Source organism: Anolis carolinensis, chromosome 4 (genome assembly GCF_035594765.1).
Source record: "Anolis carolinensis isolate JA03-04 chromosome 4, rAnoCar3.1.pri, whole genome shotgun sequence".
Classification (NCBI taxonomy): domain Eukaryota; kingdom Metazoa; phylum Chordata; class Lepidosauria; order Squamata; family Dactyloidae; genus Anolis; species Anolis carolinensis.
The window spans coordinates 200,340,695-200,366,845 of record NC_085844.1 but is presented as its reverse complement, the minus strand read 5'-3'; the positions used below and the strand labels follow the sequence as shown (position 1 = coordinate 200,366,845).

Genomic DNA, 26,151 nt, shown 5'->3' with positions numbered 1-26,151 from the left:
TACAGCTGCTCTGAGTCACCTCCGGGGTGAGAAGGGCGGGATATAAATGTAATAAATAAATGTAGTAAATGAATAAATAAATAAATAATTTTAGACTTAGGCTCGCCCAAACTCTGAAATGACTTGAAGGCACGCAACAACAACAATCCTAATTAACTTGACTATCTCAATGGCCAGAAGAAGGCCCACACTTCCCATTGAAATCCTGATAGGTTTGTGTTGGTTACAATAGTTTTCATTGTTGTTGTTGTTTTGCACTACAAATAAGAGAAGCCCCCAGATGGCGTAGTGGACTAAGTGACTTGAAGGTTGGGTTGCTGACCTGAAAGCTGCCAGGTTCGAATCCCACCTGGGGAGAGTGTGGATAAGCTCCCTCTATCAGCTCCAGCTCCATGCGGGGACATGAGAGAAGCCTCCCACAAGGATGGTAAAAACATCAAAACATCCGGGCGTCCCCTGGGCAACGTCCTTGCAGATGGACAATTCTCTCACTCCAGAAGCAACTCCGGTTGCTCCTGACACGGGAAAAAAAAAAACTACAAATAAGACATGTGCAGTGTGCATGGGAATTTGTTCGTTTTTTTCCCTCCAAATGATAATTTGGCCCCTCCACAGTCTGAAGGATTGTGAACCGTTCCTCTGCTTTAAAAATTTTGAGGACCCCTGCTCTAACATATGGAGGCAATGAGTTCCACAGAATTGGAGCATAGGTCGAAAAGGCTCTATAAAAAATTGATGGTCACAAAAATATCAGGGAAGAGATAATGAACTACTGTATTATTACAAGATCACAGGAATGCTTCTGTGGGCAGCCCCTTTGTATTCTGCTTTGGTTAGACCTCTTCCACGCACAGCCACTAGGACACTGAGAAGATGAATGTTTACGAGTGGGGTGTATTAGGTGTATTACCAGCCAAGGAGAGAGTTTCCCAACGGGCTCCTGCGCGAGGGCGGGAGAGAGGCCTGTCAGAAGGAAGGGGCCTCCCCTCCCAGAGGGATGAATGAACAACCCGCTTCGTTAATGATTGGCGGAAGGCGTTAAAGGCGCCCCAAAGCGCCAGCACCAGCGCGAGCAGGATGACGAACATGCTGGCGGCGCTGAGGCCCCGGCTGCGAGGCTTCCTATGGCTGCTGGGCCTGGGCCTCGCGGGGGCGGCGCTGGTCTTGGTCGGAGTGGTCCTCGGCCGGACCTACGGCGCCTCCCGGCCCCCGACGCTGGGCCTGCCGCTGCGGGACAGAGGGCCCCTCGGCCGGCGCCTGGAGCCGGCCTTCACGAGCGAAGAAAAGCAGGCGCTGAAGGAGAACCTCCGCGGTAAAACATGGCGGTGAAAGTGGGAGAAACTGACAGGAGGGCGCAGCGGCAGGCGGAGAGGCGCTGTCCTTCAGCGCCGCCTACAGGCCGCAAGCGGAGGTGGAGAGCTCTGCAGAAATACAGTAGAATCTCACTTATTCAAGGTTCTGGATTATCCAAGCCATTTTTGTAGTCAGTGTTTTCAATATATCGTGATATTTTGGTGCTAAATTCGTAAATACAGTAATTACAACATAACATTACTGCGTATTGAACTACTTTTTCTGTCAAATTCGTTGTATAACATGATGTTTTGGTGCTTAATTTGTAAAATCATAACCTAATTTGATGTTTAATAGGCTTTTCCTTAATCCCTCCTTATTATCCAAGATATTCGCTTATCCAAGTTTCTGCCGGCCTGTTTAGCTTGGATAAGTGAGACTCTACTGTATTTACATTACACTTTCAGGCATGGGCAAACTTTGTCCCACCTTCCAGGTGTTTTGGACTTCAACTCCCACAATTCCTAACAGCCGGTAGGCTGTTAGGAATTGTGGGAGTTGAAGTCCAAAACACCTAGAGGGAGGGCCGAAGTTTGCCCATGCCTGCCACTATATCCCCCATCCAAAACAACCATTCAATGCAGTTTCAAGTGGAGGATGAAGAAAGTGGGTACTGTTCCATTCTCTGGTACCAGGAATTTCTTTTGAACACTTTTGATGGACTTTCGAACCACATTATTTTATTTACAGTAGAGTCTCACTTATCCAACATAAACGGGCTGGCAGAATGTTGGATAAGTGAATATGTTGGATAATAAGGAGAGATTAAGAAAAAGCCTATTAAACATCAAAATAGGTTATGATTTTACAAATTAAGCACCAAAACATCATGTTATACAACAAATTTGTCAGAAAAAGTAGTTCATTACACATTAATGCTATGTAGTAATTACTGTATTTATGAATTTAGCACCAAAATATCATGATATATTGAAAACATTGACTACAAAAATGCGTTGGATAATCCAGAATGTTGGATAAGTGAGACTCTACTGTATTTATATCCCACGTTATCTCTCCATAACAGCTCACAATTAAAAACGTTACAACTTAAAATATACAGTAATAAAACAGTGTTATTATTCTATATTATTCTATATTATCAGTTGTATTATAATTAATATATTATTATATTACAATATTGTGCATACATATATTACTAATAATATCGTAATGTAATACAATATAAGACTATAATAATACAATATAATAAGATATAATAGTATCTTATTATATTGTATTATTATAGTCTTATATTGTATTACATTACAATATTATTAGTAATATATGTATGCACAATATATTATATATTGTTGAAGGCTTTCATGAAATTGTCCACATGCTTGTAGATTTCAGTGGCTTCTCTGTGTAGTCCGACATGGTGGTTGTTAGAGTGGTCCAGCATTTCTGTGTTCTCAAATAATATGCTGTGTCCAGGTTGGTTCATCAAGTGCTCTGCTATGGCTAACTTCTCTAGCTGAGTTAGTCTGCAGAGCCTTTCATGCTCCTTGATTCGTGTCTTGGCCATGCTGCTGCATTCAGTGGTCCCTATGTAGACTTAACCACCGCTGCATGGTATATGGTAGATTCCTGCAGAGGATTCCATAGCACTGAGCCACAAAAGTTGAAGTGGTACTAAACTTCATTACTTTTACATTGTAGATACACGATCAGTCACCCTTATACAAAGTTTTGGTTGTTGAAATATTTCAGAATTCTATATAATGGATATTCAACTTGTAATTGATCGGTGTTTTTTGGAGTCACTTTGTTTCTCATGTCCCTTCAGCCCAAGGTTGTAACAGAGGAAGCAACAAACAAAAACATTAATTCCCCCGTGCTACAATTCATCTTCCCAATTAAGTTTAAATTATATTTTTCGCTTAAGCTGTTATACAGTTTTGCCATTATAAGGAATTGTAAACAGAAAAAGCAATCACAACAGTTACTGAAATAAGAATAAGAAATAATAAGAAGTTACTGAAATTTAAAGTCATATACAGAATGGAAAGAATGTGATATTTTTTTTGTTTTGTTTTTTACTGAGAAAACAAAGGCTTGAAAGAGGCCTTCTGCCAGGATGGTGGAGTGATTCAGTTCATTGCAGTATTGTAATGTAGAGTTTTGCTTATCTGTGAAAATATCAAAATCTTTTCTCTTTTATGTAAGGTTCTATCAGATTAAAAACCGTTTCCTTCTCAGAAGATGAACAGAATATAACAGCTCTGGCAGAATTTGAGCCGTATATTCGTAAAGGTATTTATTTTTCTGATCTTGACAGAAGAAATGGCATTAGTTCAATAGAAGATCTGATTTTGCTGTATGAATAAATAATGCTTATTATTGCTGTTGTTGTTATTGCTCCTATTTGAAGTATAAAATGACATTAATTATTCAGAGGTGCAACTGACAAATCATAGATTTGGTGTTGGATGAAGTTTGCAAGAGAAAAAGAATTCTATAATTGGAGATTTCCTAATATTTGATTCCCACTTAGGATAGGAATAGGCTTTAGCTATGAATAGGTTTTTAATCCCAGTTTAGGGGGTTTAACTGTTTATTTTTAATACCGTTAATATTTAATTCTATTTTAATGTTCATATATTTTTATGTTTTAAATTGCTTTGGGTCTTTTTTTAAAAGACAAAAAGTGGGGAATTAAAATAATAATAATTGCAGGAAACAGGGGACAAAGTAGGGGACAAAGAGCTGGAAAATATCACAAAATACAAGGACTTACACATTTAAATTGGACAACTATGGCAAAAGAAAACAACAGTGGTACCAATAGTGGTTGGTGCTTTTGGAGGCATTCAGGGCCGGCCCCACTATTGAGGCACCTGACGCCGCCGCCTCGGGCGCAGGCCCGGGGGGGCGCCGTCAGGCTGGGCGGGAGGCGGGGCACCGCCCTGACGGTGCCCCGCCTCCCGCCCAGTGCGCCCTGGCCCGTCTGGCCTTTTCTAGCTGGCCAGACTGCAGCGGAGGTCCCTGCAGGCCGCAATCGCGGCCTGCAGGGACCTCCGCTGCAGTCTGGCCAGCTAGAAAAGGCCAGACGGGCGAGCAGGAGTAGCGTGGGAGGCGGAGCCAGCTCTGACGCCGCCCCCCCCCCCGCCCAGCGTGCCTTGGCCCTGCCTCCCACGCTGTGTGGGAGGCGGGGCCAGGGCACGCTGGGCGGGGGGGGCAGAGCTGGCCCCGCCTCCCACGCTACTCCCGCTCGCCCGTCTGGCCTTTTCTAGCAGGCCAGACTGCAGCGGAGGTCCCTCCAGGCCGCAATCGCCAGACGGGCGAGCGGGAGTAGCGTGGGAGGCGGGGCCAGCTCTGCCCCCCCCGCCCAGCATGCCCTGGCCCCGCCTCCCACGCTGCGTGGGAGGCAGGGCCAAGGCACGCTGGGCGGGGGGGGGGGGCGGCGTCAGAGCTGGCTCCGCCTCCCACGCTACTCCTGCTCGCCCGTCTGGCCTTTTCTAGCTGGCCAGACTGCAGCGGAGGTCCCTGCAGGCCGCGATTGCGGCCTGGAGGGACCTCCGCTGCAGTCTGGCCTGCTAGAAAAGGCCAGACGGGCGAGCGGGAGTAGCGTGGGAGGCGGGGCCAGCTCTGGCCCCGCCCCCCCGCCCAGCGTGCCCTGGCCCCGCCTCCCACGTTGCGTGGGAGGCAGGGCCAAGGCACGCTGGGCGGGGGGGGGAGCGGTGTCAGAGCTGGCTCCGCCTCCCACGCTACTCCTACTCGCCCGTCTGGCCTTTTCTAGCAGGCCAGACTGCAACGAAGGTCCCTCCAGGCCGCGATTGCGGCCTGGAGGGACCTCCGCTGCAGTCTGGCCTGTTAGAAAAGGCCAGACGGGCAAGCGGGAGTAGCGTGGGAGGCGGGGGCCAACTCTGGCGCCGCCCCCCCGCCCAGCGTGCCCTGGCCCCGCCTCCCACGCTGCGTGGGAGGCGGGGCCAGGGCACGCTGGGCGGGGGGCGGGGCCAACTCTGGCCCCCCCCTCACTATTCGCCCTGGCCCCGCCTCCCACGCAGCGTGGGAGGCGGGGCCAGGGCACGCTGGGCGGGGCCAGGGCGCGGGAGGCGGGGCCGGTGGCGGGGGCGCTTTTCAGCACCCCCGCTTCACATCAAAAAATATCTCCGGCCGGCCCTGGAGGCATTCCAAGAAGCCTCGAAAAACACTTGAAAAGCCTTAATTCGGACAAAACATCAATCCACATGTTGCAGAAGGCAACACTTCTCAGCACATTCTATGAAAATACCTCTACTATTCTAGGCCCTTGGGAAGAGCCCTATATTCAGAGATGAACCCCAGACACTTGGACTTAATGTGCACGTGTGCTGTGTTCAAGGCTGTAGCCAGAAAAAAAATTGGGGGTCGTTTGAAATTTTATTTTTGCAAATCATGAAGAGTAGTTCCATAATGCAAAATAATTTAGAAATCAGGCTCCATCGATAAACTTCAGTGGACACTCAAGACAGATAAACTTCAGTGGATACTCATGGGGATTTGGTTAATCAGTTAAAATTCATGAGTAAATCAGTTTATTTAAAATCAGAAAAAATTTGGGCGGGGAGCGGGGGAGTTGAACACCTAGCCCCCCCTTGGCTATAGCCCTGGATGTGTTTTTATATTCTTGTAAATAAATAATAATAATTTAAGGATAGGGAAGCAGAAGAACTATACATTATTCTTCTTTGTCCTTCAGTAAATCATTTGTTCAAATGTTGTTGTAAAAGATTAAAACTTTTTAAATTTGCCTTAGCTAACGTTTCAATGTTAGAAACAAATCTAACTATTTCTTCTTGTTTTCTCTTTCATGAAGCCTTTCCTTTAGTGTTTTCTACCACATTCATCCAACATCAAGTTTTTGGAGAATATAGCCACCTGTTTAGCATCCAAGGGTCTGACCCACAACTACAGCCCTACATGTTGCTTGCGCATATAGATGTAGTTCCAGCTTCCCCAGAAGGATGGGATGTTAGCGACCCTTTCTCTGCTGAAGAACGTGATGGGTTCATCTATGGAAGAGGAACATTGGATAACAAAAACTCTGTTATGGTATATTTGCTGTAAATTTAACACCTCTTGGGAAAAGCAAAAAATATTTGCAAGATGCAGATGTTCATGAAATGTAATTTCTCACAAGAAGTAGAGATGGCTACTCATTTGGATGTATTATAAAACAGGTTAGAGAAATTAATGGAGCATGAAACTTTTCAATGGTAGTAATCATGATAGTTCTTAGGGATGGTGAGATGATACCGTCTGACCATTCTGGCCAGTTTAGAAAGGCAGTAAGTGATGAGAATGACACTACAATTCTTAATCTGTTTTAAACATTTGGTTTAAATAAACCTTGTGCAATGGGGCACCCATTTGAGGAGATGAAATCACGATAGTGAGAAAACCTCTTCACTCGTGTCACTTTTAACATGAATTTTAGGATGGTGGATTTGAGCAACAAAATATCCCACACACTTCTTTCACAAGCTTCATGACTAATTTCAGTCAGTCATAACTTACAACACAGGAGTATCAAAGCAAAAAATGTCCATGATTGTGCAAATCGGATGTCATTTTTAGATTTAAAGTACCAAATTCTTTTAAAGGCAGCATACATTTTTCTAAAATGCTATGATCCTAAATCTTACATGCCTACACAGGCAGTGCCAGAGTTACAAAAACCTGACTTACATATGACTCCCATTTACAGTGGCGCTCTTGGCCTTTTGCGGTATTTGAAAATGTTTAAGCATTTACACGCACAGGTAAATAATATGTTATAAGACAAACATCTGTCCAAGTTGTGTTTAAAGTAGGACTCCATGCTTTTTTAAAAAAAGCTTTGGTTAGTATGCTGTGGGGTTAGAGGTCTTTACTGCTGTCTGTTTCCTCGTTGGAAATTTAATCTCACTTCCTGCCCCTGAGACAACAAAAAGTGAGAGGAAATCTACCCCTAGAAAGAGAAATTAATTTATATAAGAGTTATTATTGAGAAGAGGTGTCTCCACTGAAGCTTTATCACCAATCCTTGTTTCCACAACAATCCAAATTTTTCAAAATCCAATTGTTACAGGGACAGAAAGTGAGGTGAAATCTTCTGAACAGAGGCACAGTGGTGTTAACTTCTTCCCTATGCTATCCAAAACTACAAAAAATTAGCAGGAGTTACAAATTTAACTTAAGAACAAACCTACAGAACCTATCTTGTTCATAACCAGGGACTGCCTGTAGTAGATAAAAAAGCTTGCTAAATGCAACTAAGATGTATATTGAAGGAGTAGCTCTATTCCTTTGTAGCCATCTCCTATTCCACTGAGTTTACTTCCAAATCCTTATTGTTCTCAGGATTATTTAATAAAGATGGAGAGCAGCTTGATATTTAACATTATTTGTTTTCATTCTCAGGGGATTCTACAGGCACTGGAATTCTTGTTAAAACGAAATTACAGGCCTCAGAGAAGTTTCTACATTGGCCTTGGGCATGATGAAGAGGTATATGTTTGTAAATTTTTTCATCTATATATTTTAGCACTGGAGCTCAGTCCATCTGAGAGGCTGAAATTATGTGCAGTGTTCCGTTGCTTTTCTGTTTACTTATTGAGTACCTTTTTGATATTGTGCTAATCTATCATACTCTGAGATTTTTCATACATTGCAGTAGTAAAATAATTCCTGATTAGTCAGGTTTTGGCAGCATGTGTTTTATTTTGTGAAGAATGCATGCTTTTAATGTGGTTTAGCACTACATTTCTGTCATTACCCCATTCGTCCATCAAGCAAAAGCAAAAACTAAATGCTAAGTCCAGGCGAAAAAACACTCATTTGATCCTCGTATAGAAACAAATTTTAGCCCTCGTATAATACTCTTAATAATTCACTAAACTATCACAAACAAGTGTTGTTTTCACATTCTCCAGAATTCAGTTTGAATGGTATAAAATTTGTGAGATAACAAAAGATAGAATTTTAAAAATCGGTCAGATTTTAGGCTATTTTTTCTTTTAAGAGGCTGACTTCCAAGATGGAAATGCCATCTTTTCCACTTTGGATTTGAACCTATCAATCACTATAAGAAATATTTCATAGTTGAAATAATTACATTCAGGGATTGTAACTGAAGACTGTGGAACTCTGTTACTTCCATTTACTGCTAGAGGATCTACTATTCTGCTAAGATATTTTTATTACAATTTCCTCTTTATTTATCACTGCCACAATCCACATCTTAGGGTTTTAGAAGAATTCAGTGAATAATATATTTCTTTAAATGAAATCATACTGATAATCTAAAAACCTAAATTTTAGATGCAAGAATCTCGAGGCATAACACTATTTCCTGTAGAATATAATTTTATAATAATTGCCTTCTTCTTCTGAAATATTGGATGTTTGCTGATGCCAGATACGAAATAGTAAGCTAGTGGTTTGATGTGTTGAGATCATATTGTTGTGTGTTTTTCAGTTAAGTGGCAAAAACGGAGCAAAGAAGATTGTGGCTGAGCTGGAATCTAAAGGGGTGAAACTTGCTTATGTACTTGATGAGGGCAGCTTCATCTTTGATGGAATCATCACAGGAGTAGAGAAACCAGTAGCTCTGTAAGTAAATATGAGAATTTATCACAACAAATGTCAGCTCGAAAAACTCAAAACAACCCAATGTCATTGTTGCTCTTACAGGAAGCTGAAAGCCATACCTGGTGAAATGCAAGCAATCCAGACACAATCTTGTCAGGAGATTTTTATCTATCCCTGATCTAGAATGTTGAAAATGTATACTACTGTCTCTCATTTTTCTTCAATTTGAATATAACAGAATGACCATTAAAATACCATATTTCATTGCATAATAGTCACCACTGTGTAATAGTCACATCCCCATTTTTGGGTGGCAAAACTGGTATTTTTGTATTCCTTGCATAATAGTTACAGAGACATTTGGTGCTGGTTTCCGCTTCCTTCTTTCTTTTTCTGAAGGCAACACAGTTAAAAAACCTGAAATGGAGGTCTCTGGAGCTCCACTTCTCCCTCCTTTCTCCAAAGAGATCTATTTCAGTTTTGGAAAGTGCCTTGTCTTTGGAGAAAGAAGGAAAGGAAAAGAATCTTCCCTTCTCCTTCCTCAAGGCAGGGCAGTTTAAAAAAACAAACAAACAGAAACTGAGCTGTGTTGTCAAAGGCTTTTATGGCCGGAATTCTCTCTGAAAACAGGGGAATTCCAGATATGAAACAATCAGGGCTAGCTAAGGATTCCCCAGGCAGGAATCAGCCTTGAAGCTGCAAGGCTATTAAATGCTAATCAGGTGATTAATTGCAACTTTCACACTTTCTACAGCAGACTAGAATTCTTTCTCCCACCCTGGACCTTCCACAGATATATAAACCTCAGTAGCCTAGTTTCCAATACACCTCACAACCGCTGAGGATGCCTGTCACAGATGTGGGCGAAACGTCAAGAAAGAATACTTCTGGAACATGGCCATACAGCCTGGAAGACTCACAGCAACCCAGAAACTGAGCTGTCTGTTTGAGGCTGAATCATCCCTCTTCCTCATATCTTCGAGGCAAGGCAGGTTTTTTTTTGGTAAAAAAATAAATAAATAGAGACTGGAGAATCAAATACTAATTGCACCCCCTTTTTCAATTAAAAAAGGGCTAAACAGTGTGACTACTATGTTATGAAATAGGGTATTTCTAGCCAAAACAACTTCCAGCTATGGAATAATATATATGTGTATGGCATACCTGTTCTTAGACTGTTGGTATTCCTCTTATAGGGCACAGCCATATTACTGGAAAAAAACAAGACATGGAATCTTTGAATCTGAAGTGATTGTGATGTTTTCCCAACCTGAAAGGACCAGAGAGGCATTGATATTGTGACTTATAGTGGGCACATAGTAATGTTCTGAACTGACCAGAAACCAAAAGCACAGTGCACACCTAGATACACTCAACAGGTGGTGAATAATACACCTGACTGTCAAAATAAGCACATTTGTCCAATTGAAGATAGTGAAAAAATCCTGCTATGGCATTTCATCAATTATTTTTCCTCCCTTATCAGGATAGGCATCACAGAAAAGGGTGCAATTACAGCACATTTTACTGTGACATCAACACCAGGCCATTCTTCTTCACCACCTAAGAGAACAAGTATTGGGATTCTTTCAGAAGCAATGTCCAAGTGAGTATTTGTCTTTGTAACAAATTTCCAGGACAAGTCTACTCAAACAAAAGTCCTTTCGGGTTCTGTGGGACTTTTTCAGCAAGGTAGAAAGCGGCCAGGCTTGCAAGCAGCAAGGCTATTAAGTGCTATTCAACCTCGCCAACCAAGATTGCCCCTAGATAGAAAACCCCCAAGCTCTGAAGCCACGAGGCTACTCTGTCCCATACAACCAGGCCTAGAAAGGATGCCCTATGTAGAAAGTGGCCAGGCTTTTAAGCTGCAAGACTATTCAGTGCAGTTCAAGCTGGCCAAACAAGGATTCCCCTACAAAGGAAGTAGCTAGGCTTCAAAGCAGCTCTTTGATTGAGGGTGCTACTCCAGCTACTCCAGAAAACGGCCAGGCTTTGAGGCTACAAGGCTATTCACTGCTATTCCACCTGGCCAACAAATGATTCCCATAAGCCACAGCAACGCGTGGCCAGGCAAAGCTAGTTTACTCATAGAAACATTATTAGATTGCAAGTCTGTCTAGGCAGGAATTGTCATTTTATGTGCTGTGTATAAAACCAAGTTCTTTGAATGACCAACAAATTGTTTCTGCTACTACAATTATTAAAATGTGCTGTCAAGGGGCTATATAACTACACTAGTTGTTGAGTTGGCTAAAATTATGAATTGAGTATTTGTTTGTCCTGCATTTCTTCTAGGCTGGAGAAGAATCCAATGCCAAATCTGTTTGGTCAGGGACCTGAACTCTTGATGTTTGAGGAATTGGCATCAGAAGTAAGGATCCAGCAATTTGTGCCCTTCCACTTGTTTTCAGTAAAGTGAAACATTTAGTGTTATCAACCTGTAATAATTATGTGTTGCTATGCCATTTTTCTTGGGGCTTCTCTGAGCTATTGAACATCTCATGGAAAAATATAATAGATTTCAGTATCACTTCTAACTCACAATTCACAGAAGCTTTTCCTTTCAGCATCGATTGGACAGATTCCTGCAGTATTTACATGCTTTCTGATATCTCCTTTAAACATATATTTTTAAAGGTCTGCACACCCTTTAGGAGACATGAGGAGTAATGTTACCATGTTTTGTGGCCCACCTGGCTTGTTTTGCAGCAGGACAAACGTTTTCTTCAGAAGCAGAAGAAACGTCTGGTGCAAGAGCCACATTCTGAAGTTCAAGGGGAGGCATATATTGCTTCTTGGGCCTCTGGAATTTTCCCATTGAGATTTTAAATGTTTTCCTATTAATTACTTAATTAATACAGAAGCTTATGTTTTATTTATCCCCATTAAAGTGGTTTACAAAAAAGTATAAACATAATAATACTTTAGTTTGTATTTCAAATAGTTAGCAATAGATCAGATGTAACACAAAAGCAAAATTTTGATTTATGGGAACAACTACTACAATCATGTGTTCTTGCAGTCTCACACTTTTAGTTCTTGTTTCGATTAGTCTAGCAGTTTCCATTATATCTGACCCAACAGTCTATTACAAGTTGTGCATTTCCACAAGAGTAAGATAGCAAACCAGCTTTGAATATTGCTTTAGAGTGCAAGCATAAACTATTACATATTTGGGTATAACTTCAACGTAAGGTTTGCTGAAGTCAAAAGCAAATGGAAGTGGATGGGGTGGCTCACATATAGAGGAAATAGTCTGGATTATACTTTGTACACATAACCTGCAATAATGCTTCTAACAGAGCTTTTGAATGGCAAATGTTATTTCAGAACACACTCTTGTTAGGAGCTAGATTTTCTGATATTCTTTCCCGTTTTCTTTTCTTACATTTAGTTTAAGTTCCCTCTCAATATCATCATGGCAAATCTGTGGCTATTTGCACCTCTAGTTGGCAGGTAAGAAAGAAGCAGGATACTTCCCTTCTTAGAAGTACCTGCTTCCATCTTGAAATTATTCATAATTTTTTGGAAGTTGCAAAACAATAACAAAATTGTTTTGCTTAAATATGTCCATTGCATTTATCTTCTGTGTCATTCTAAAAGAGGACCTATTTGAGTGTCAAGATAATATACTATCTTAATGGCTGCTAATATATGCAGGCAGAATGTAATCACACTGTATACTGAAATAAAAGAAGAAAGGGATTATTCATCCTCTCAAGTATTTCTGAAATTAAATAGATTTTCTAATTTAAATAAATTTAATTTACGTAACCCTCATCCATAAGGATAAAAAAAAGGATAACTTTGGGTTATTTTCTGATTCAATGGGAATTCCAATATATTTGAGATGATAAAGTGTTTCCCCACCATTTTCCTTAAAATGGTGCCCAAAACTAGTTTCAGTGTTCCAAATTAACAATCTACTGTTACTTTGACATGTTGAACAGTTGACACAGCCAAAGATTTAATTAGATTTCAATTTGCTGCCATATTGCACTACTGACTCATGTGGTCTACTAAAATTTCTAGATATCGCTGTTTGGGCATCATAAATTACCCACATCTGATTTTGCCCTCCTAAGTATAAAAGCACACATTTATCTCTGTTGAAATTCAGTTTGCTTGTTTTGACCCATTTCTTCAGTTTGTTATAAATCATTTTATCTAATGAGCTATTACCAATCCTCCACTCCAATTTGGTGGTAAGTGCAAAATTGGTGAGAATTCTCTTTACTCCTTCATCCAAATCACTTACAAAGATGTAAACAAAACTGGATCAAGATTTCCTATTTCATACAGCAATCAGAAATAATTAATACATTGTATATGGAAGTGCGGTATTTCTGCCAAAACTTTCAAGTAAAGAAATTCAGGGGATGCATAGGGGATAAATGTATATTTATTGATCCAAAAATATTGCACCTAATTTGTGAAAGGAAAACTGCATTATTTTATTAGAAGAAGTTCTTCATTTTCACACAGAGTTCTTGAACGGACACCCAGCTCTAATGCATTCGTTCGGACCACTACCGCACTGACTATGTTTAATGGAGGAATCAAGGTACTGTTCTATGAATTATGAATTTCCCTAAAGTATAATGAGAGCCAGAGGCGGTCCACTGGTGAGGCCAATTAGGTGGTTGCCTGTGGCGCATTATTCCGGGGCCACCATTGAGGCACCCCCGTGGCGGCGGAGGTGGCATCGGAGAGTGGGGATCTCCTCCTTGGTGAGAAGGGACGCGATCCCCACTCTCCAAACCAGAGAAACGCCGCTTCTCTGCTTCGGAGAGTGGGGATTGCCTCCCTTGCAAGAAGGGAGGCGATCCCCACTCTCCAAACCGGAGAAACGCCTGCGTGTCGGCATCGGCCCGCCCTCGCCGTCCTCCGCAGCTTCCGTCCAGTGCCCTCCGCAGCTTCCGGCACCCGTGGCCTCCGGCGCCCGCAGCCACCGCCTCCTCTTCCTCCTCAGACATTGTGAGGTCTGCTGGAAATGAGGCAAGTGGGGTTTATACACCTGAATAGTTGGGGGGGGGGGCACCAACATTTCTGTTTGCCTACACTCCAAAATTGCCTTGGACTGGTTCTGATGAGAGCCTACATTTCTCAATAAATAAAACCTATAATACTGGCTTCCCATATTACTAATGTCGATATTATGAGGATATATCCCCATCTTTTCCAAGTGACAGTTTCTCCTTCCAGGCTGTCTATTCCCTGTTCCTGAATTAGCATACCGATTCTGGGCACTGACCTCTCCTCACCCTCCTTATATATAGCATGAAATAATTATCTAGTTAGATAGAAGATGAATCACCTCTAAATTTATGTACTTCAAGCAAGGAGCTGTAGTCAGTTCCAGCTCTTAGCTCTTCTGTGTCATTTGTGCTCACAGGCCTTAAAAGTGAGGTGGAGGAGAGATAAGGTTGAATAAATGGGGAAATCCTTACTTTTTTTTTAAAGGCCACAATGTTTGGATAAATCTACAGTAGATTTTTGACTTTACATGACATGATACAGTTATTCATTAGCATGTCTGCCTAAATGCCAAATAGAATGGTGAAGTCAGAATTCCACTGTGGTGCAAAGATGCATAGTTCCCTCCCACCATCAGAAGTTATATCAGGTAGGGGATTTCCACATACAATTCTGTTATGATTTCACCACTTGGGAAACTAGACACAGGCCCCTTCCACACTGCCATATAAAATCCACATTATCTGCTTTGAACTGGATTATATGACAGTGTAGATTTATATAATCCAGTTCAAGGCAGATAATCTGGATTATATGCTTTGATAATCTGGAATATATGGCAGTGTAGAAAGTACCGCTGTAGCTGGATGACTACAGGAGCTTTCCCAGTCCTGATCCTGTGACAGAGAAATAATCCAGGCATTCTGAAGGTGTATCAGAACCAGCTGCAGTTCCCCTCCACAAAATGGAAATGTGGATCCTAGATGAGTTGAGTCCTGATCTTGATATACTGGCACTAAATGCTTCTAATACTCTAAACCAAGGCCTCATAAACATTTCTACCCCATTTGTCCTGATAATATATAGCTATATAAAATCAGTATAAAAACCAAATATTTACTAATAACAAATCAGCATCTGCTAGGCTTGCTAAACCAACTGATTGCCCTTTTATGAAGTATAGCTGAAGCATCTTTGGCAGCAGGGTCCACTGTAAATATCGCACAATACATTTACAGTATGTAAATATCTAAAAGAGCCACTTGGCAACAGATCTATAATCCTGTTTACTATTGCCGTTTTTTTCAGGAACCCAGCATTGAGCTAAGGGCGTCCCAATTGGGTCCAGGACTCACAGTTTAAAAAGCAGTACTCAAAAGAATGTCTCAAAAATAATAATATTTCATTAAGAGGCTTTATTTGGTATGCTAGTTAAACAGTGACACTCAGTGGCAGAATGAGAAAGAGCATGTTGGATTTATATTATTCATAATTTTCTGTTTTAAAAAGCAGCCCAAACAACACCTGATGGTGGCAGACTTGTGCCTTTTAAATGCACTGTTGTCCCAATCATGTGGGAAGTGTGGAATATGGTTTAAAGGGAATGCATCAGTAGACAAGTAAGGCTTTGAGTTCTAAACTAGGGCTCTGGAGACTAGGATTGGGATCTTTTCCATAGAAACTGACTGGGTAGCTTTGGGCAAGTCACACACTCTCAACCTAAGAGGAAAGCAAAGTCAAATCTCTTCTGAAAAAAATCTTGCCAAGAAAACACTGTGATCGATTCACCTTAGAGTTGCAATAAGTCAGAAATGAATTAAAGACAGAACAACCTGACCCTCAAGCTGCTTTCCTTCTAGGATTGACAAAGCAGCAAAACAGAACTTTCTTTTGTGTTACTATAACTGGAGAGCAAAGGCAATAGTGAATTTCACGTGAAAAGAGTAAAATGTGTATTCCTCCTATCAATATAATTTGCATGGCTCATTTAATTTTCATAAGGTGTCACAGACAAACTGAAGACTGTAATAGCTTCACAAATAATTAGCGGGCAATGGATTGTTTTAAATCTGTTAACATCCTTGGTTTGTTGCTTAATCCATGTGCCTCTTTTCCTTTCCTCTTGTCTTGTCTAGTCCAATGTTATTCCACCATTTGCAAATGCAACTGCAAATTTCCGCATCCATTCAGCTCAAACAGTTGACCAGGTATGTAGAACATGATTTTTGTTTCACTCTCCTTGATTTATCTTAGAATTTGTGACCGTCAAGTCTGGGATGGTTGTCTTTTTCAATCTGGCAGTGAAACAGGAACTTTACAGACAATGGCCATAGATTTCTCTTTTGTAGACTAAGATTGTTATTATTCTGACAAATATACATTGAGTAAGTAAGCCAAGAATACCAAATGACAAAAAGAGTTACTTTAATAATTGCCCCCTATTCTAAAACCAGTGTTGGAATAACTAATGAATGTATCATCTTGTCTTTTGTTTTATTTTTATTTTTAGCATCTCTCAATGATCTCTACATTAGGAATGTAGACAGTCTGAGGGTCTTTTGAGGTAGTGGCTCAAAACTGATTGCTTGCCAATAACTTGTTAATACTTGTGATACTGTTGCATAATTGCAAAACTTCAACAGCCAGACCCATTAAGGGCTTCTGTATTGACTCTGTATCTTCCTTTAGAAAGCTGTAATGGATTTGCACAGTTGTCCTACAATCTGTGTTAATTCTGTGATGGAAACCATCTTACTACTTTGGTTGTTCTTTTGGACATTTTCTTAGGTCTTGGAAATAATAGAACAAACAATTGATGATGTCCAAGTGAAGATAGAACTGGAGGATGCTTTTGATCCACTTCCAATTAGTCCTTGGGATGACCAGACCTTCGGTGTGCAGGTTTTCCGTCAGGCCATTCTTGATGTTTTCCCAGATGTTGGCAGTATAGCTCCAGGTACTAGCAAATGCATGATTGTTATTGCTTTGTTCTTTGTTTCTACTCAGTAATCCCTATTTTGTTTCCAATTTCTTCAAATTTTATTTCACAACACATATACACTTGCTCAGAATTTTAAGAAAACTTGATTTCCCTCCTCTTTCACCACTTTTTTGGATCTAAGAACCTTTTGACAGCAAGCATTTTTAAAAAATCCTGATAAAAACTGGCAACCAGTGTACCTTTACTTTAATCTCTCATTTCACATATATAATTTGGGGGAGTTTATACAAAGCTAACGTGTGTGTGTGTGTGTGTGTGTGTGTGTGTGTTATTTAGAGCATGTTTTCTAGTGACATCCTGTAACTTCAAATATAAAGCTGAGTCTTCCAGTCTTGTTTACAATGGCTTATGGAATAATGCTTTAGTATATAATATTATTCAATATTTAAACAACACAGTAGAAACATTTGTATTAAAACCTGAGCTGTTTAATTGGCTTTTTTTCTAGTACATACTGGGAAGAATTTACAAAGCTCCTAAAGACATTTCAGCATTTATTTCCTGGCTGGGGCCTAAATCCAGTTGATAGTCCCAACTAAAGAAAACAGCTGAATCAGTTGTTGAATAATAGGTAAAACCTATTGATATAGTGGATTTACTCTAGTTGGTACTTGCAATTGAACTCCAAGCATTTGAGTGTTGAAATTCAATCACATCTTGCACAAGTTTATAATCCTCATCAAGGAAATAGATAGGCCTGAGTTGCCTGGTAGAGAAAGTCCTTTCCCCATTGCCCTCTGTCAGTCTCTCTCCTTCTCTCCTGTTTTTTGGACTGTTACTTCTTAGGGACACACCTCTTTTTATTCAAGTTTCGTGGCCACATGGTAAGCCTCTGAGTCCTCCCTTTTGTTCTTCTCCTGTGAGCATAGAGAGACACAAGATGTCTCCAGAGAGCTAGTTAGTCAGATGGGTCCTAACTTTCCTATATAGAAATTTAGTTCTTTCAACAAAGTATTTCATAATTTTTAAAGCTTGATCCTCCTTCTGTAATTGCTGAAGCTCATTTGCTCTACTGCTGTGCTTAAGAAGCTTCTGATCTACTAAACTGCTGTTGTTGTTGGTTTACGTTTTAAATGCTTTTTCTTTTTAAAAATTACTCAACATTGAAATCTAATTCTTATAATTATCTTAATGTAGCATTGACTTCTTTGCTACCATTCATGAGTTACACTGATGATTTCTCTTTCAGGTATTTGTGTTGCAAACACTGACAGTAGACATTACACGAATCTTACAAAAGCTGTCTATCGATTCAACCCAGTGTTCTTCAACTCCACAGATTTACCAAGGTATAGTCCCCTCGGGTGAGAAGGTCGGGTATAAATAATTGAAATAAATAAATACTTGATAATTTCTTCGTAGTGAAAACTCCAGGAGATAAACATTAATGTTTCACTAACATTGCAAATAGATTATCACCATTGAAACTGGATGCAGACCTGCCCTTCTCTTTAGCCTTGAATGGGTTTGTATTGTGGTTTGAGTCTCAAAATAGAATTCAGGGGACCGGGGCTCTGTTAGCCATTCAAATGCACTTGATGACCTTGGGCAAGTCACATTCAACCTTTTATAAAGTCAATGGTAAACCTCCTCTGAATAAATCTTTACCAATAAAAATGATAAGAGTTTCTATAAAGTGGAGTCAAACTAAATCAAAAGATGTCAGATGAAGCTTGATCCTGAACTGAAACTGAAAAATCTTTTATATCTGAAGTACAATTCCTATTGCTCTTGAATTGCCTGGAGAATGGCTTGGAAAAATTATTTTTATTATCATTATTATGTTTATTTTATTTATAAGATAAAAGATAAAGGTTTTCCCCTGACATTACGTCTAACCATGTTCGTGGGGTTGGTGCTCATCTCCATTTCTAAGTCGAAGAGCCACTGGCGTTGTCCATAGATACCTCCAAGGTCATGTGGCCGGCATGACTGCATGGAATGCCATTGCCTTCCTTCCGGAGCGGTACCTATTGCTTTACTCACATTTGCATGTTTTTTAACTGCTAAGTTGGCAGAAGCTGGGGCTAACAGCGGGAGCTAACTCCGCTCCCCAGATTTGAACTGCCAACCTTTCAGTCAGCAAGTTCCGCAGCTCAGCAGTTTAACCTGCTGCACCACAGGGAGCTCCTTATGTTTATTTGTGCCCTGTTTTATCTCTCCCAAAGGAGATTCAAAGTGGCTTATATTAAAAGTACGACCACATAATTTTAAATATACAAATAAGAAATCTTTAAAACAGAATTAAACATAACAGTATTAGAAATTCACAGTTAAAATCCATTAAAACAATTTCAAAGTTAAAAACCACTACTATTTGGATTGCAGTTCCCAAAACCTCCAATTACTGTAGCCAGTGGCCAGGCAGGCCTAAAGGTTTTGGGAATTGTGGACTAAAAAAGTATCCCCCACCTCCAAATCCTGGCTTATATTACAGATACATAAGGTTCCATAGTCAAGTTGCAGTTTCTCAATTCGCTCCTGACACACACACACACAAATGTAAAGAAATAATAACACTTTGTGACACAATTTTTGTTCCTGAGTTATAAATGTCATTCCCTAATTGGTTCTATCATGAAAACATGGGGAAAGTTTATAAAACTGCAAAAACGTTGTGTTTGTGGGACATCCTGAAGCACATTTTGCTATAGTCTTTCAGTGAATATCTCAGAGAGTCTCAAACAATTCAAGATAGTTTGTGACAGCCACAAAAAAACAAAATTTATGGAGTATAACAATTATTTTCAAAGTAAGTACTGCACAATTAAACAGGAAATAGCACTTTCAGACTATGAACATTTTTTTTTCAAATTTTGTTACATAGTGTAATGATTAAAAATGTAACCTAAAGCCAGTAACGAAAACCCTATGCTCCATAATAGCATTAGCATAAGTATTTCTAGGCCAAACTTTTCTTCCACTGAACAATCACCAACATGAAATGGACGAAGGATTAGGGGAAATCCAACCCCAAATAGGGAAACAGGTTGTCCAGGAACACCTGGCCACTCTAAACAAATTCAAGTCGCCAGGGCCAGATCAACTACATCCAAGAGTACTGAAGGAACTAGCTGAAGTTATTTCAGAACCACTGGCAATCATATTTTGAGAGTTCTTGAAGAACGGGAGAAGTCCCAGAAGATTGGAGGAGGGCAAATGTGGTCCCTATCTTCAAGAAGGGAAAAAAGAACGACCCAAACAATTACCGTCCAGACAATACCAGGCAAGATTCTGGAAAAGATCATTAAGTAAGTGGTCTGCAAACACTTAGAAACAAATGCAGTCATTGCTAATAGTCAACACAGATTTACCAAAAACAAGTCATGCCAGACTAATCTGATCTCTTTTTTTGATAGAGCTACGAGTTGGGTCGATACAGGGAATGCCGTGGATGTAGCGTACCTAGATTTCATAAGGCCTTCGACAAAGTCCCCCACGATCATCTGGCAAACAAACTAGTAAAATGTGGGCTAGACAAAACTACGGTTAGGTGGATCTGTAATTGGCTAAGCAAACGAACCCAAAGGATGCTCACCAATGCGTCGTCTTCATCATGGAAAGAAGTGACAAGTGGAGTGCCGCAGGGCTCCGTCCTGGGCCCAGTTCTGTTTAACATCTTTATTAACGATTTAGACGAAGGGTTAGAAGGCACAATCATCAAGTTTGCAGACGACACCAAACTGGGAGGGATAGCCAACATTCCAGAAGAAAGGAGCAGAATTCAAAACGATCTTAACAGACTAGAGAGATGGGCCAAAACTAACAAAATGAAGTTCAACAGGGACAAATGCAAGATACTTCACTTCGGCAGAAAAAATGGAATGCAAAGATAAAGAATGGGGGACGCCTGGCTAGACAGCAGTACATGTGAAAAAGATAACTTGGACAACAAGTTAAACATGAGCCAGCAATGTGATGCGGCTGCTAAGAAAGCCAACGGGATTCTGGCCTGCATCAATAGGGGTATAGCGCCTAGATCCAGGGAGGTCATGCTCCCCCTCTATTCTGCCTTGGTCAGACCACACCTGGAATACTGTGTCCAATTCTGGGCACCGCAATTGAAGGGAGATGTTGACAAGCTGGAAAGCGTCCAGAGGAGGGCAAATGATCAAAGGTCTGGAGAACAAGCCCTATGAAGAGCGGCTTTAAGAACTGGGCATGTTTAGCCTGCAGAAGAGAAGGCTAAGAGGAGACATGATAGCCATGTCCAAATATGTGAGGGGAAGTCATAGGGAGGAGGGAGCAAGCTTGTTTTCTGCTGCCCCGCAGACTAGGACACAGAACAATGGCTTCAAACTACAGGAAAGGAGATTCCACCTGAACATCATGAAGAACTTCCTCACTGTGAGGGCTGTTCGGCAGTGGAACTCTCTCCCCCGGGCTGTGGTGGAGGCTCCTTCTTTGGAGGCTTTTAAACAGAAGCTGGATGGCCATCTGTCGGGGGTGCTTTGAATGCGATTTCCTGCTTCTTGGCAGGGGGTTGGACTGGATGGCCCATGAGGTCTCTTCCAACTCTACTATTTTATGATTCTCTTATTCTAATGTTTGGGGCTGTTTTAGAGCTTGTTGCAGGAGGCAACCTGTGCCTGCAAAAACAGTTAGTGAGTACTATGATATAGGTCTAAGGTTTGGCTTATTTCAATTTCACCCTGTGTTATTTCTTTACACACACAGTAAAAGGAAACAAACTACAGTATATATATTTATTTGCATCAGACGTATGGATCCTAACAAATCTTTTCTAATCCTTAAATTCTTTGAAAATGGCCAGAACTTTAATAAAGGTTAGAGATTGTTAGTTGACAAAGAGTAGTATAGGCCCGTCCTTGTACAGTCCTGAATACAGTTTGGAAGTACTGTATTTGTATTAGCATAATGCATTAAGATTCCATCAACCCCACAATGATGGAAGATGTATATTTCTATCCCTTCTTCATAACATCTGTATTTCCCCCTTTCCCCTATTTTTTTTCATTTTACTGTTTTATGTTCCCTTTTTTGTATAACCATACTTTCAAAATACATTTTTGAGCTGCACAGTCATCCCTTAACATTTGTGAGTTAAATGTTTACGTTTGATTATTCAGAGATCCCTGTATGTGCCACTGCCTCTGCTGCTGCCCTATAGATGATTGAAAGAATAGATTATGGCTTAGCATTTCTAGGTCCTCCTGTGTAATTCTGTGGATTGATGTTGTTAACTGCTTCAGCACTTTTCAGTGCAGCAATGGGGAAAATGTGGCCCTTTGCATATTGTTGGACTGCAATTCCCATCAGCCATGCCCAACATAACCAATGGATCAAATTTCCCAAAGCATTATCAGAGGCCCTGGCAGGCTGAGAGACAATAAACACTTTAAATAAATTAAGTAAATAAGTTACCTAGTACATGTGGTAGTTAAAGCATAAATAATTAACTGAAAGTCAAATTCATTAACTCTAATGTAGGCAAGCTCTTGAATACTCTTAGTGAGATTTACCTCTTAATCCAAATTTCTCACTTGTGAGTTTAAACCAATAAGAGGCCCCATCCACACTGCTGAGGGGTGGACGTAGATTAAACCGCTGAGCTGCTAAATGTACTGCCCCAAAGGTCGATGGTTGGAATCTGGGGAGCAGGGTGAGTTTCCGCTGTTAGCCCCAGCTTCTTCCAACCTAGCAGTTCAAAAACATGCAAATCTGAGTAGATGCATAGGTATCGCTCCAGTAGGAAGGTAACGGTGTTTCATGCAATCATTCAGGGCACATGATCTTGGAGGTGTCTATGGGCAACACCAGCTCTTCTGCTTAGAAATGGAATTTTACTGCATTGAACTGTATTGTATGAATCTACACTGCCATATAATGCAATTAAACTGCATTATATGGCAATGTAGATGGGGTCTCAGTGGTTCACTGACTGCAGAAACAGATAACTGTAGTCATTTTTGTTCTTTAGGCTACATCTACACTGCCATATAATGCAGTTTAAATGCATTGAACTACAATATATGTCTATGCTGACCATGTAATACTGTTTCAAACTACATTGTTTGGCCTTCAATTTATTTGAAGATGACTGAAATGTACATTTTTGACAAAAACAACTTCATACTTAAAGTATTCATAGTCAGAAGTTTGAGGTTGATTTCAGATTTAGTTGTATGCCAGCAAGTAATTTCCAATGTATAGCAACCCTAAAACAAAACTATCACAGAATTTTGCTTTGCAGAATTTGTTTAGATGATGTCTTTCTTGGAGGCTGAGAAAGTGTGACTTGCCCAGTGTCATTCACTGGATTTCAGTGGCCATGTGGGGATTCGAAATTACAGATCCACCTAGACAAAACTACAGTTAGGTGGATCTGTAACTGGCTAAGCAAACGGACTCAAAGGGTGCTCACCAATGCGTCGTCTTCATCATGGAAAGAAGTCACAAGTGGAGTGCCGCAGGGCTCCGTCCTGGGCCCAGTTCTGTTTAACATCTTTATTAACGATTTAGACGAAGGGTTAGAAGGCACAATCATCAAGTTTGCAGATGACACCAAACTGGGAGGGATAGCCAACACTCCAGAAGAAAGGAGCATAATTCAAAACAATCTTAACAGACTAGAGAGATGGGCCAAAACTAACAAAATGAAGTTCAACAGGGACAAATGCAAGATACTTCACTTCGGCAGAAAAAATGGAATGCAAAGATACAGAATGGGGGACACCTGGCTAGACAGCAGTACATGTGAAAAAGATCTTGGAGTCCTTTTGGACAACAAGTTAAACATGAGCCAGCAATGTGATGCGACTGCTAAGAAAGCCAACGGGATTCTGGCCTGCATCAATAGGGGTATAGCATCTAGATCCAGGGAGGTCATGCTCCCCCTCTATTCTGCCTTGGTCAGACCACACCTGGAATACTGTGTCCAATTCTGGGCACCGCAGTTGAAGGGAGATGTTGACAAGCTGGAAAGCGTCCAGAGGAGGGTGACTAAAATGATCAAAGGTCTGGAGAACAAGCCCTATGAGGAGCGGCTTAAAGAACTGGGCATGTTTAGCCTGCAGAAGAGATGGCTAAAAGGAGACATGATAGCCATGTCCAAATATGTGAGGGGAAGTCATAGGGAGGAGGGAGCAAGCTTGTTTTCTGCTGCCCTGCAGACTAGGACGCGGAACAATGGCTTCAAACTACAGGAAAGGAGATTCCACCTGAACATCAGGAAGAACTTCCTCACTGTGAGAGCTGTTCGGCAGTGGAACTCTCTCCCCCGGGCTGTGGTGGGGGCTCCTTCTTTGGAGGCTTTTAAACAGAGGCTGGATGGCCATCTGTCGGGGGTGCTTTGAATGCGATTTCCTGCTTCTTGGCAGGGGATTGGACTGGATGGCCCATGAGGTCTACTATTCTATGATTCTATGATTCTATGAACCCCGGTCTCCCTGTGTCAAAGTCATACACTCAAACTACACTGGCTGTCCCAAACTTAGTAGACCTATTAAAATCAGCTAATTATATAGTTGCAGTGGGATGGAGATTATTGGATGCTGATTGGCATAAAAAAAACATTCTTTTTCTTTTCATCAGGTTCCATGGGTTGAATGAAAGGATCTCTATTGATGGGTATGAAAGGCAAGTGAAGTTCCTCTTCCAAGTGATTCAAAATTCTGATTTTCATCAGCCTACAGTGCCACATGCAAACCTTCATGAGTTATGAAAGCAAAATGTAGCAAGTTTTCTGAAGAATCTGGAATCTATAACATAGCTCTGTTCCATTTTGCCCAATTTTTCTGAACCGAGCTGTTAGGAATAATGACTTGCATTCAGATTTAAAGTAATGAGATATTGCGCTGCTCAGGTGGTTGGAAAACCTACCGAAAACTAACCAAACAAATAACTTTGATTCACCTTTAGAGTATCTGTTAGAGTAATGAATAATACTTTAGAATAATGAAACAAAGTATTGAGCTTCATGTTATTGTTCTACCTCATAATTAATAGAATCCTGAAAATCTTAATGCTGATTATATAGGACAGCAGTATAAAGTTTGTATACTAAAGAACATTTTAATTGTTCTCAGATGGAAAAATGACATTTTTTCATATAGAGGCAAAAGACAAAGGAGGCATATCATTTGTGTGTAGTTGAAATTGGTAGTACAGATTGTGTATCACTTACCAGAAATTCTGAAATCTAGAATTGTCCACAGGGGTGGCTGAAATAGTGATGCCTTTGTTTTCTGATGTTTCAGTGTAAACTAACTTTGTTTCATGCATAAAATAAAAACATTGTATAAAATTACCTCCTGGCTATGTGTATAAGATGATATATGAAACATAAATGGATTTCATGTCTACATTTTGGTCTCATCTCACAGATATGTGTATATATAAGCAAATACACGTATTTCAAAATCTGGAAAAAAAAACTTTTTGTCCAAAGCATTTCAAATAAAGGATACACAATGCTTTCTGAATCATCCTCCTGAAAATCTGTTGCCTTGATAAATTTGTGAACATCCTGCTGCTCCTCCACAGTGACAACTGTTTTGGACAGCAACAGATCCCAAAATGACCCATTTTAAGTTGATGTCATGTGTCAAACGGAGATGTGTTACTGTCCTAACCTTATTTTCCATCTTCATAGCTATTGTTCTAAATCTTGACAGGAAGCTTCTCATCAGTGTAGAAATCATGGATAAATAACAAGCTCTTTAACCTCAGCTGGCTAAAAGCCAAAAGTAAGGTCACAACAACTTCAGCATATTGGATTTCCAAAATAGCTGTTACCAACAGTGTTATGGATTTTGAAGAGGCACTAAAAGAGAACAAAAGGGAGAAATGTCCCAAGAGGAAGGTGCACCAGACAAACCCTTCTCAGGGCCACCTTCCATCTGGAAATATATGCTCGCTGCAAAAGACCATGTGGATCCAGAACAGGTCTCTACAGTCACTTAAGGACCCACCGCAAGGACTCTACCCATGGAAGACAATCATACTCAATAGAATGATTACTAAAAAGGTTAAGAAAAACCCAGAAATGTGCTGATTGGGTTTGTTTCATGGGAGAACTGGTAAAGAAAATGTAGAAGTTTTCCAATATAGTTTAGTGGCAGCGAGAATTACAATAGCAAAATCTTGGAAGTGGGAAAAAGGACTACTTGTTAAGGACTGAAGAAGAAAACTAGTAGAGTATATCTAAATGGCCACACTCTCCAATGGTATCCGGGGAGGAAATAATGAAGATTTTGTTAGAGAATGGAGACTTGCATTTGGTTACTTAAAAAAGAAGACAA

The 26,151-nt window shown here is 40.6% G+C and overlaps 1 protein-coding gene across 1 annotated transcript; it reads left to right on the top strand.

The window, feature by feature from the left end:
* The first annotated feature begins 919 nt into the window (after positions 1-919).
* pm20d1 (peptidase M20 domain containing 1) lies at positions 920-25,157 on the top strand. Its single transcript, XM_062978580.1, has 13 exons — positions 920-1,312; positions 3,523-3,609; positions 6,155-6,390; positions 7,741-7,827; positions 8,798-8,931; positions 10,397-10,516; positions 11,206-11,281; positions 12,305-12,366; positions 13,396-13,474; positions 16,023-16,094; positions 16,675-16,843; positions 18,078-18,177; positions 24,443-25,157. The coding sequence occupies exons 1-13, from the start codon at positions 1,078-1,080 to the stop codon at positions 24,570-24,572; spliced, it is 1,587 nt and encodes a 528-aa protein (XP_062834650.1). The 5' UTR covers positions 920-1,077; the 3' UTR covers positions 24,573-25,157.
* The last annotated feature ends 994 nt before the right edge of the window (positions 25,158-26,151 follow it).